General features: G+C 38.5%; 1 protein-coding gene across 2 annotated transcripts in view; it reads right to left on the bottom strand.

The window, feature by feature from the left end:
* VGLL4 (vestigial like family member 4) overlaps window positions 1–14,124 on the bottom strand; it is a 153,455-nt gene that overhangs the window by 43,085 nt on the left and 96,246 nt on the right. For both annotated transcript variants that reach the window (XM_084839862.1, XM_084839864.1), the window contains one exon: window positions 9,380–9,569. In XM_084839862.1, the coding sequence (XP_084695988.1) occupies window positions 9,380–9,569 (190 nt within the window). The remainder of the gene's footprint in view (window positions 1–9,379; window positions 9,570–14,124) is intronic.

The raw sequence follows: 14,124 nt of genomic DNA on the forward strand, positions 1-14,124 counted from the left end.
CAGATACTGCACGTAATTTATTATATTTGGTGAACGCAGTAAAAGCATTTCAACATTATCACCCAGGATATGGACCACTGGCACATAGAAGAGCTTTTTTTTTTCCTGAGTGATTGTTAAATCGATTCATAAATCAGACATGCAGATTTTTTAAATCCAGACATGAGATTTTTAAAATCAGGCTCAGTGTTGATAGCATTTGTGAAAACAACCACCCCTCTGTTAATGCATACATTTAACTAACCCACTCCCAATGTGAGATCAATTCATAAAGATATACTTAAAACAATACAAAAACATACACCTTTACCTTTAATTTTTTTAAAAAATGTTTTTCCACTGATAGACCCCCAAAATCCATCTCAACATCCTAACAATTGCCCTTTCCTATTCTCAAACCCTTTTCATATTTTGCCATGTCTGCAGGCTTGTGGCCTCTGCATATCATATTTCAGATGGGGGGTAATAAAGAGGTAGCAATGATAAAAAGTTTAAATATGCAAGTATCTTAATTGGCTTAAAGATTCAAGAAAAGAGCCAAAACATCTTGTGCAACCTTTTAGCACTACAGAAATCCACTCTTGAGCGAGTGTTAACACTTGGCAGTTTTAGACAGAATTAATGCCAGTTTGGGGGTGGCGGGGGGTGTTGGAGAATACAGTATAAGAGAAAAGTAAAAGATATTCTCAAATTCATCATTTTTAGTCTGGGGAAAAAAATCTTATTCAACTAAAAGTAAACGTAAGATTTTATTCCAAATCCTGATTTTACAGTCATTGTCTATAGCAACTGTGTCCATAACATTCTAACTCTCAAGAGTGCAACTTTCTAGTAAATGGTACATCTGTCAAACTGCAGGAAACATCTGGAAAAATGTTTGAACAAAAAGTAGCAAATTTAAAAACTTTTGCTCCATAAGTGCAAAATCTAGAGTACAGTTTTAAAGAGGTGGCTTGGCTATGATCCCATGCAGTTAATGCACATGGGTTCCGCTGAAATAAATGGATGTGCATGCATATCCAGGTGGTAAACTACAATCAGCCTTGTTTGCTTTGATATGTAGTTAGGGATGGGCCGTGGTTTTCCCAAGGTCTGCGAATGGCAACTGCCATTCTTTTTAAAACCTGGAAGCCATCCTGAGCTCAGTCTGGCAGGTGTAGAGGTAAGGGGAGCCAGTCCACTGCAGACCCTACAGGTCAGATTCTTGGGAATCTGGCTTTGAGTCTGCAGTGGATTTCTCCAGTATCCCTATATGTAGTACACTTTACCCTTGATGTTTTACCTACACTGGTTTGTAACTGTTTGCATCCATATACGTTATAAATGAAAAGTGCTTATATGCTTATTCTGCTGCTTGATTGTATGTGTACACATGGTAAGAAAGGCTTATCCCCAATTTTTATATATAACAGTGTACATGGTCACACAGACCTCTCCTCTTATACCTAGGTAGGTGCAATATCACATTAAGTGGCCAACTTACTACCATCTATCTTTAGTGGTCCTATTGAACATTTACCAGACAAAGAAATGCTGACTTTTATGATGGTAGCATCTTGTCAATTAATAGCAAAGAATTAGAAAGAATCTACAGATTGATCAATAATTGTGTGGTATAACTACCTTTGGAATATTGTGTTGGCTGAAAAACTAGCTAAATAGATAAGGGCACAAAGACAACAAAAAGAATCTGAGACCTTCCATACAATCTGGTATAAATTCATTGATTTCATTAACAAACAAGGTTCCCAGAGAAACCACCACCATGTCATGGATAGATACAAAAAGATACATTTAGATAATTACAACTGAATCTTAAACCCTTGAAGAACTTCTGTGGATAAATACAAGGTTATTAACACATTGAAACTCCTGTGATCCCCATTGACTGTAATTGGATTTCCTATGTAATGTTTGCACAACCTGAAGTTAAAGGTAGTCTACTTATATAACACATTTTCTACAACCACATTGTGCTCGAAGCAGCTCACATAATAGAGCTGATTAATTTCTGGTTAAATACAATAACCAGAAATTATAATACTTTATAATATAACATTAACAACTCAACAGTTACAGTTCATTTAAGACAACTGCCATCAGTCTGAGCCAGAATGGCCAGTGGTCAGGGATGACAGGACTTGTAGTCCAACATCTGGTGGGCCACAGTTCCCCAAACCCAATTTAAAATGTAGGAAAAGTTTAAGTAAGCATTAGGACATACCAATAGGTCAGTTACCAATATCCAATACCAGTAAAATCAACATTATGTGCACATTAAGTGATTCATTCAAAAGTTCATATTAAGAGACCTAACAAAAAGATTCTTAATCTACATAATATGAGCAGCCAGAAAGGAAAATAAAGAACAAAACAACCACAAAGCACTTCAGACAGCCCACTCCTCTCCACAACAGAAAGAGACCCTCCTCTCACCAAAGTTCTGTATTCTAAGCCAAGAAAGGGCTTGGCCATTCCCCTCCTGGCTGTCTCTAGGTGCAGCAGAATACAAGGAGAGGCAAGATGGGAAAAGCCTGCTATTCCTGGGCAGATATCCTTATTAAAGGGTATAGTGCATAAGAAAACACAAAAGTCTTTACACATCAACGGTAGTCTGAAGGCTGATGACCCCCGAACAAGGTTATACTTAACTCAAAAGGCCAGAAAGTCCCCTCACTATTCTTTCTGGCAGTAGCTCTTAGGGTTGGGAGTGGGATAAGGCTGTTCCACTTCACAGAACTCTGTAAGGCCAGGCGTATTACTAGCCCAAAATCACCCAAGTGAGATTCATGGCTAAGTCAGGATCTGAACCCAGATCTCTCTGTTCCAAGTCCACACCAGCTCTTATTTGAAAACACGAATAAATGCGAAATAGATATGTACCTGGAAGCCACATCCGATCATGTGAATATCCACCACTCATTTACAGAGTTGTCTCCCCTTTAAACAGTATGGTGTCCATCAAGATACACACAATGACTAAGCAGCAAGTTAAGCTGCCAAGTAAAGTGAAGAGCAGTCCTCAGTAATGGCAAGTTACTGAGAATTTATCATGATATTTATATAAAGAAAAACTGGACTCCAAAAAAAAAAGTACTTTCTTCATGGGGTTGATAGGGGAAGAGAGAGAGGGGAAGAAAGAAGTTTAACGTTTTAGGGTGCAATCCTATCCTATGCCTTAGGGCTTTTTTCTGTCTAAATATGCACAGGATTGTGCCCTATGGCTTCATGATTTTATTTTTTCTTTTCTTTTTCTCTCAATGCTTTAAAAAGGCATCAAGCCATGGTAACTGAGAAATTTTAGAGTGACCAAGGATGGCCAATCAGCAATGTGGTTGGGTTTTCTGGCACACAGTTGCTTGGTCATCTGTGTTACTACACATGTGGCATAATTTTTTTCGGGCATGCATTCTTATGAATTTTTAAGGTTTTTTTTCCCAAGCAGTAAGGCTTCCCCACATTCTTCCACCTGGTTCACAGTCACATGTATTAGCAAGTCATGGCTGGTGATGCTGACTAGAGAAACTTTTCCCTCCTTGTTAAATCACTATACTGGCTTCCGTTCCTGTCAACTCCATGATCAATAGAAGTGCCCCATCCTTACCTTTGAAGCCTTCCATGGCCTTGCCCTCTCCTTCTCTCTTCCCTCTCATATCCTGATACATTCCTGCCTGTAACCTTTGCTCCTCCAAGTCTTCCACCCTCCAACATTCAAAGGTCTCCTGCTCCCTCAAAATTCTCTATCCTTTCTCCCTTGCTTGATATTCTTCCCCAACACAGTGAGGGATGCTTTCAAAGTTCTCAGTAGCTGAGAGTCTTACTAGAAGCCAACAGCATGTATACTGGGATAGCAAACCTTACTTTTTACTGCTAATGTGAATGGTAGGTCAGTGGGTGTGCATAATTGGGTTCACAGTAAGAGTTGAGAAGAGAACAGTCTCCCAAATCATTTCCCCAAAGGTCCTTTATTATGAAGTAGGCTATAGAAAAGATTGGAAGATCCCCAAAGTAGAAAGCATATGTTGCCCAATCCTTATACTGGCAGCAAAGGAAACACACACTACAGTTCATTCATACACATTTCCTCTACATAAAGATGATCTCTCTGTGAGAACAACATCACATAGGGAGGAGATCTTAGCCTTTAGAAGGCAGCTTTCTCTGCAACCCAAAGGATTAGAAACAACACACCTGAAATTCTCATGAAGTCAAATTCTGAACAGAATATAACCAGTGTGTCAATCAATAGTTAAGAATTGCAACTTTAAGAGCAGCAACATGGAAATAAATTGAACAGAAATCCAAATAAAAAGCCAATTTGTTAAGTAGCACAACAATTAATTCAATATAGAAAAAAAATCTATCTCTACAACACATGATCTCTTGCACATGTTCTTCTCCTTAAGAAAATGCACCCCACCCCCAGACATTCAAGCTCTGAAAAAATATCGATGGTAGGATGATGCATAGGCTGGGGCATGAGCTCATGTGTATCTTATATAGATTTGGTAGAAAAGCTAATGAAAGTCTTGCTCTCAAATGAAGAAAGTAAATTAAGAATATGCTTGAGGTTAACCATGAGTTTAGCTGCCTTCCTGAACAAGGCCAGATTTAGTAAAAGTTGCTTTACTTTTTTAAACTGGGAGCTCTAAATGTTTCCCAAGCCAAGACTCTTGTTACCATATAGCACATCACACATGATCCATTTGGTCCATTGTCAGTCAAGCTATTCAACAATAAATGCAAGTTCTGAGATGCACCCGATCTCATCTGATCTCGGAAACTAAGCAGGGTCAGCCCTGGTTAGTACTTGGATGCGAGAACGCCTGGGAATCAGGCTTCCTGCATTGAGCAGGTTGGACTTGATGGTCTTGTAGGCCCCTTGCAACCCTATGATTCTATGAAGGTTTGCATTTCATTCTATTCATAACTTCGATAATGGAACCAAAATGTCTTGCCATACAACAGACCACCAAAAAAATCCAATTCCAAAAAGCCATACTTTGCAGATCAGTTGGTCACAGAGTTAGCAGGGCAAGACAGGACAATAATATTGAACACAAAATGAAATGTAAGCTCTTATTAAACACCTATTTTATGCTCACCATAGTTACAGTGCACTGCTAGGCCCGTTTCAAGTACATCCACCTGCAAGCTTGCATTAGTCTTTGGAGAAAAGCACAAAACTAGAGACTGTGTCCTAAGTCCTAAGTCAATCAGAGACTCCATAGGAATCCAGACAAAACTGGACCACCCCTGAATCCTTTCTCTAATTAATCTCTAAAGTAGTTCTGCAAAAGGTTGCAGCTTCCCACTTGTTTATTTTTAATACACTAAATTGTATATACAATGTTACCAATAAACAAATAAAAAGACTCAAACCTCTTAAGGTAGAATCAGAACAATACAAATCACAACAAAACATTCTGCTTTGACACAACTACTAAGTAAGATTCCGGAACACAAAAATCAATGCTTCCAAATAAGTTTGCAATACTGCATGAAGGATGGCTATACATATCTCTCTACTTTCTGCAAAGACAGGATAAAGCTTATTTACAAGCTCTACAGATGAGTTAAAAAATAAAACCAGGCTGTTACTTTTTTTCCTACTTTCTTAACTTTTTGAGACTTTTAGAATTTGCTTATTTTATTTGTTACTTGGAAAAGAAAATGACCCAAGGAGAAATGATCAAGCTTTCCAGCTCAGGGCAAGGACTCTTAAGGCAAAAACGATGCCTGCTGGGAAAAGGCTGATGTCAGCTCAAGAGCTCCCTGCAAGGATAAGGAGGCCTTTGTTTTCAGCTGAACTGTGAAAATGAGAAAATACCTCCAGCCTGACAAACAAGAAACCCACACAACATAGGTCAGGCCTGAGACCTCTACTTAAAGGGACAACACTTCATTAGTGTTACACTTGCACTGCAACTTCCAGACGCGTTCTACATAAAACAGAAGCCACACCAAAATAAACCAGAGGCATCTTTAGAAGTGTGTGAAACCATCCCACAATTAAAGTTGACAGTTGGTATGGGTTCTCCCCCACTCCTCACCAAACGATCTAGGTTTGCGTCTTTGTTGAAACCACAATACATAAATACCTCCTGAATGGGAGAAGATTTGAAATAGTAAGCATGGTTAACAGTATCTGAAAAAAAACCAAGGAATTGTGGGTGGTGGCAAATCAGACACGGAAGATCAAAATATAAATTTAATTTGAAAGCAATTTAACATTCAGCATTCATAACAATTATTCATTCAGAACAGATTATATCATTCCTCCTCAACTTAATATAATTGATACTAAGTTTTCTGGCTTGCATTGGGGCGGGGGGGAAGGCTGTGCAATGGGTAGCACTATACTGCTTCAGGCCCATGTGGATGCTAATGATTTTCTGGGTCCTGCCCATCTCTGTCTTCCGACATGGGAATGGCATCAAAATAATACTTGTGGCTTTGATTGACCATTTCCATTTTCCTTGTGTGGTCCTGAAGGGATACCACCAGTCACTCCTCTCCCAACCTAAGTTATATCTTCACCCAAGGCTGATACACAAGTGAATTCAGGTAAAAATGAAGAAGAAACCTTCTAATAGACATTCTGGGTTCCAGAACACTGTAAATCACCCTCATATTGGATGTGTCCCATATAGCAATAACTCTATTTGGGACACTGTGTAAAGCATTTTCCTGTAAGCGACATCAAAATAATTTTTTATTCAACTTGCCTTGTTCGGGAGTTGCAAAGTGGCTTCATTCTTATCTGTTTTCCTATCGTAGACTAGACTATCTGATTAAACATTAAAGTTGCATCCAGCAACATAGGAGGTATATCATGCCAATGAAGTGTATAATTGTGGTTGTGAGCATGATTTACCACAACTTGGATATATGGCAACACACACCTTCAATAGGAATTCAGCAGAAAGTGAAGAGGCACACAGCAGCAGAAGACTGTAACTGAAAACAAATCATATTGCTAGCTAAATTCTTTGGCCAGTGCATTTGTTTATTATTCCTTCTTAAGAAAGAATAGCAAACAGAATGCAAATTCCCATTTCCTGCACTAAACAAAGTAGTATAGAAATGGGCAGCTCAGCATTCAGATGGCTATTTTTTTCTTCATCCACCAGTGCTTTTGTAATCACCATTCAGTGGGACACCTACGGAAATGAGTGTTTTCTATAAATTGGATACCTAACATACCATTAAAAGCACTGGAATTTATTTATTTTTTTTGTAACCAAGACATTTTACGTAGGATTTGTTCTAGCAGGGCCACTTTTAAATTCTTATTTGTAATGCCATTAAACTTTGCCAGCAAATTAGTCGGCTTTTCCAGATAAGCTAAGAATGTAGTACAAGGACCATCTAAACATTAAATGTAGCCAAACTGAAACTGGGTACTTCCAAACCTAACACATACTTTATCTCTCACATCTGTAGTGATTTCTTATTTTTTGCCACAAATTAAAGTGCTTCTAATGGTTTGTAGGAGCTCTGCATCAAGTCTTAGAAAGGGAACAGATCAAAGCAATAATTCCACTATAATGGATCAATCAGTCCTCTGCCTCCACCTGCAGCTTCCTATACTCCATACAGAAGGATGTATTATCACAGCCATTGTACATATTACTATGGTTCATGAATACGCTTAGACTTCTGTAAATCTAAATTAAAATGTAGATTTTAACATCCATTTTGGGTGATGTTCTGTTTTAGGATTTCTAGAGAAGTGAATCTGAAGGTATCTGCATGAAATGAAACACTCTACATAACTACTACTTGCATTTTATTACCATTGTTTTTGAATTTGGAAGTCACATCTTCCCACTGGTCCCAAAATGATGTAATAATTCAAACATGCCTTAATTTTTCCTGTATAAAGTTATATGGATGTTGAAACACAGAAACTAAGTACTACACCTTCTTTTGGCAAACAATCATAAATCTTACTTTAAAGAGTGATTTTAATGCGGTTAACTGGGCATAAATACTGCATGTAAAAAAGAAAAGAAAAAACAGTCTCACTGTGAGTTTGCATTACTTTTGTACCGGAGCTCTTATTTGTAACAAATTCCAAATTGACAGTCTGCAGGCCTCTCTGACTAACACTCCTGTGATTTATTTCAGGATAAAATGCCTCAGTCCACATCTTATGACTGAACACAACAATCCAAAGCTGAGTGGAATGTGTGGAATGTGGAGTGCTTCTTGAGCTGAGGCAGCAGGCAAAAGTACATAGTTATCAAGTTGGCTCTGACTGAAATACTCCAATCGCTTCCTCTACACAGAAATGAAAGGAATTCTCTCAGCTTCTACTTCATGCCAACCACAGTTAGATTCTTAGGAATAAGAACACAAAATGGATAGAAACAGTTTTCTTCATTTCCAGCAGCCCACATTTTACCTGCACAGTACAATAACCTGTTGGCATGTGAAAATAGAAGCACGCAACTAATGTTTAGTAACAACCGTAGCCTGACCAGCTGTTGGTGTGTAGTCTGCTGGGCAGCTGTTCCAAAATTTCCTGGCCTAAAAACAAAACAAAAACCGAAACACTTTTTTTTCCTCTCAGGGTAGGAAGGCTTAAAGCATAGGAGATTAGTGAGGGAGAAAGTTAAAGCAAATAGAAATGGTATTTTTAAACATACCTAAGCACTTCCTGTCTGTAGGAACATGTAGAACTAAGGCTGTGGCAGGAAAAGGTACTATGTTCTTAACTGGATTTACATCCAGGGTTTCTGCTTTGTGAAAAATGAAAACAGCAGAGTCCACAACATATTCATTTGAAACTACTTTGATTTTCAGTCTGCCACATGAAGATTTGAATGAACAGCGGCCATAACGGTGCATTAGAAAGGCGCAGCCACTTTTCATCTTACTTAAACTGATTTGTAACAAAGAACAGAAGCAGACATTACAGATGCCATGGGGCTGCTACTGCAAAGTACATTCTATTCTATTCTATTCTATTCTATTCTATTCTATTCTATTCTATTCTATTCTATGCCAGCTCCATCATTTATAGCAACACCCTATGATGCAACACTGCTACACTAAGGATTTCCCTGTTCCACATCCCTGAGCAGGACAGAAACATACAGCATTGCATAACTACGTTACAGAGGGTGAGGAGGAGAATTCAACGTAAGGATACCAGTTTTGGTGGCCACTGTGTTCTGTGTCTTTGTAACGTGTTGTTCCATCCTGCATTACACACCTGTGTTGTGATACATACTAGATTGCCATTTTTCAAAACAAAATAACATTTGAATAAAAAAACTAGTAATCCACTAAGCACTTTATAAATAGTAACAGCATTCATTAGTTTATTCTAAACCTAAAACCATGCCACAGAAAAAAAATTAAAACTTACAGATGGGGACTGAACATTCGACTCATTTTAGAGACATGCTCATTTTCACAGTCTAGGTCATCGTCTCCTTGGTCCATGCTGAACTTCCTCTTGCAAGGACTGATAGGCGGTGGCCCCGTCCTATGGTTGGTTACAGCAGCGGATACTGGGAGGGACTGCATCCTGGGTTCTCCTCTTAGAGCAGCTTCGCCTAAGGAAAAAGCAGAGGGATAGTGGGGAGGTTTTAAAGGAAACACACAAATACATTATGAAGGGGGCCCTTTAAAATCCGCACCCTCTTAAAGCAAGTGTTTAACAACCCAATTGCTTTGTCAGACTTGTTAAAAACTTTTTAGAATGTGGTTAGAAGGTAAATATTCTTTTTCTTAAAATAAAACTTAATTTTTACAAATCAAATACTTGTTAAAATTCCATTTCTAAAATATAAGTATAGGGCGGGGGGGGGAGAAAAAGAGCAGTGGAGGGACAGGGAAGTACAGTTGACTCACCTCAGGTACACTTAAGTATTAACCTGACACATCTTTAAAGTATTTTTATTGGCAGACATTCCATTTTTATAGAAAGGAACAACTCAATACTGAATTTCATTAGCTGGAGATAATAACTTAGCTATCAACTCCATACAATTTAGTTTCAAATTGTTTTATTCTCCCTTTCTCTCTGCTCAACCCAGTATTGTTCCAGTATTGGTAATACAAAAGATATGCTTGAAAAACACCAGATTATTTTTTTAACCTGTATCTTCAAAACTGTAATTCCCATTCCCCCCCCCAATGTAAATATCATCAAGATGTTTAACTTCACAGATTAAACATCACGTGCTTTCCACATGAAGAAAAATTAACACCATGCACTTGCTCAATTCAAACATAATGACAAACCAAGATTTTCTGCTACAAGGCACAGCATTTCTATATCGATGATTTTATCCGGGTTTGTTTTAACTGAACATAGTTAGCACAAATCATGGTTCCCCAAGCTCAGACATCATGGGAAACTGTGGTAAGTTCAAAAGCAGAAGCATGGGCTTGAAGGTTCATGCAGGCTTGTTCTTGAAATGAGACCATCATTTGTTGTTGCACTTGAACTGAGCCACTGTCAAGAAGTGATCACCTATGTGCATTATGAAGTGGGACTGTCACATAAAAAGGTACTCTGTGAGCATGTGCACATATGAAACGGCTATACATTTCACCAACAAATAATTTCAACTTTGAATGGAAATTCTGCACATACAATGAGAGGAGCATAGTTTCGCAATGGATATCTTAAGGATGTAAGAGAAACTTTGTTGGATCTGACTAAGTTCCATCTAGTTCAGCATTGTCTCCCTGCAGCTACCCACTGAATGCCTCTGGGAAGCCATCCCCAGGGCCCTGTCAGGGAAAATCAGGGACCAGAGGTAGTTGCACCTGTTGAGTATAGACCTACAGGATGTGTTCCATACCTCAAGGTCCCTGTGGTAAGTAGCTTGAGATGGAAACTACAGCCTAAGATCCATCAAGAAAAGGGAGTGCTCTATTGACCAGGTAAGGGCACAAGACCACACACAGGTTTGGCAGATGCAGAAGCTCCACACTTCTGTGGTCAATGACTGATGTTAGACACCCCTATTCCATTCTGCACCAGAGGAAAATTCAAGTCCTATTCTGGTTTTCTGATCCAGTGTTCAGTAAATGCATGAGGAGGGGGAATGTGCTAGCCCCACCCCCTTAGTTGCCATTTCCATCACCCTCTACACATAGAGGGTGACTTTCTGAAGAGGAGAGCTTTCTCTATCCTTAGACGCTATCCATACGATTTGGAATCCTTATTATCCAGGATTCCAAACTGCGAAGAAAGCCTCTGTGGTTAGAAGAGATTCTCCCCTTCAGAAAGTTGTCCTGTGTTTACTATGCACAGAATCAGAGTGCCTGAATAGCACTTCAGACTCATGCACACGTGTGCACACCCTCACACCCAAACTCCGTGGCACCTCACTAGGCTAGGTTCTATTCTCAAGCCTCAGAGGTCAAGTGCCAAGTCCTTGACAGTTCCAAGCAACTGGTACTAAGGGGCACAGGTCTGTAAAGGTAGACTCAATTTGGCAGTCATTAAATTGTATAGCCAATCCTTGTTTCAAAGCCATTGCTACTGCTTATAGTAGTGAATTCTAGAAGCTATGCATTATGTGAAGCACATCTTCTGGTCTCTCTGCTATCTAATCCATTTTATTTATTCACTGCATTTATTAGACGGCATTCTAATATTATGGTGGAAAAGGAAAGGGAAGAGAGAGGGAATTCACAGTGTACTTTGACTTCTATTATGACCTTCCTTCATTTCTTAACTAAAGAGCTCCAAACCCTTTTCCCAGAGGAAAGGTGCTCCAACCACTTGATCGTTGTAGCTGCCATTTTCTATACCTATCCCAGTTCTATGATATCCTTTTGAAGATGAGGTAACTAGAGATATTCTTCACATAGTCACACTATAGATTTATAAGCAGTACTATATCACTATATATAGCTCATTTGTGCAGAAAGTAGCTCCACTCCTGAGCTAATTTTCAACTAAATAAAATAGTAATAAACCCAGGGAAGAAACCATATGAAAGCATTTATACAAACATTCTATAGTTGTGATGATGGTAAGATTTTTCCCATCAATCTATTAATTGTATGCATAGCACCTTATGCATAGCACCTTATGCATAGCATCAACCATTTATTCCATTTGTAACAGACTTCTTCCAAAGACAGACTTGCTTAAGGATATCTCTAAGTGTCCTGGCAGAATGAGATTTTGAATAGGAAGTCTCCCTGGCCCATTGCTAGGGATGTACGGACTGTGTAAAATCCACGCCGTCTGTGTTTTGTGGATTGTCAGGTGCCTTTTGTTCTGTCATCCGCGCACAGAGGGATGTGAATATTTTTTTTCATCATGCGGAAAAATACGGAAATAATTACGTAAGTATTTACGTAAGTATTTACATAATCTACCCCAGTACGTAACATTTAGTGTATTGTCCCCTATTCCATTCTACATTTCCTCAGCAGAAACTTACATATTTTTCTATGGATTTATATGCGTAAATTTTGGGAAAGTAAAAAAATCATCCGAAAGTCCACGGACTCCGCAGGGCCTGAGGGGGTCACTCTGCAGCAGATTCCGCAGGTCGGATTCTTAAAAATCCAAGCTCATTTTAAGCCATCTCATATTTCTCCAGCATCCCTACCCATTGCTTTACCAACTTGTGTTTTTTTTTTTCTATTTGCAATTTATAAGCATAGAGAGCCACACTCAATAGGAAATATGAAAATGATGCTGTCACCACCAGCACTCATCTACAAATCTCTTAGGCAAGCCTCTAAAAATATGTTCAGGTCAAACAAAAGTATGTAAGATCCTATGCTGATAGCATTTAGCTTCCACTCTTTAAGACCAAACTGGATCCTTCACTGGATCCAATAGAGATTCTGCAGGGAAAGGGAAGCCCACTTTTATCAATCCAACAAGCAAAAACTGCTCTCTCATCATCTCAGATACAAGCAGGTAGCCTGAAAGACAGGATCCATTCACAGGGATGGTTAGAATATACAAATAACTGGATTTCAAATTTGCTTATGCTTTTTACACAACTGTAATTAATATTATCAACAACAAAGAGAACATGGTGCTACTTTGCCTAAGTGCCATCACCCAATGATAGTATAACTATAAGAAAACTCTTATATCTGAGAAAGGAAATGTGTTTGTTATCACATATTTTCATATCCTAGGCAATGCAGAGCTGACATATAAAAAGAGCCCTGTTTAATATATACAACAAATACTATTTTGTTTTGAAAGGAACCACTAGGGACAAATTTCTACTATGTTTACCAGTAAAAATAAACATTTTGCCAGTTTAGTAGGCAAGATATAAACTTGCAAATATACTGCGGCCTATAAACACACCACAAGTAATTACTTCTATTCAAGACCCTGGCACCAAAACTAAACTGTAACTTTCCACCTGAACGCTAAAAGCAGAAAGAGTATGCTCCACAGCAGGCCAGGCACTCTAGTTAACCATCTAGACATCCTGTTGTGTTAATACACAGATTATGATTAACTCTGGTACTTCTCTCCCACCTCCCTCCCCACCCCACACACACTTCTTCTTTTTGCAGGGGAAGGGGGAATATATACATATACATTGATCTTAAGCGTTCTCCATGGAATGTGTAGCTGTATTTCTTTTCAGTCTTTAATGTTTCCCATTTGAAACCATGAAGTTACAATGTTAGCTTCTGAAAATAATTTAAAATGTGAAAACACACATTTTGTTGGCCCAAACTTGTGCAAACGTACGTAGGCCTAACAGTTGCACAAAACAACTGTTATAGGAACACTGCTCAAAAAGTCACATAATCCTACACCAAAAGGTAGAGAGTTCAAAAAAACCATTCCATCACTTCTATTTTATATTTATCTAAGGCAATATAATATAATATTCATCACATGTGCTATGCTGATACCACAACAAAAAAGCTTTTGCTTCTGAATTGGTAGCTTTATCAAATCACTTATTCCCAAATGGCAAGAAAGACTATTCCTTTAATTTTACAGTGTTTGACACCAATTTCAAAAGATGAAATCTTGGTCACTTGTAGCTGATTGATACATTCCACATTACTTTCATTGTGCTTCTGTGCTCAAAGTCACCTTTGAAATCTTCTGATAATTGACGAAAAAATATAATAGGAATCCAATAAGAATTA

This window comes from Heloderma suspectum, chromosome 2 (genome assembly GCF_057233095.1).
Source record: "Heloderma suspectum isolate Gila_16-S chromosome 2, 16-S_ref, whole genome shotgun sequence".
NCBI lineage: Eukaryota > Metazoa > Chordata > Lepidosauria > Squamata > Helodermatidae > Heloderma > Heloderma suspectum.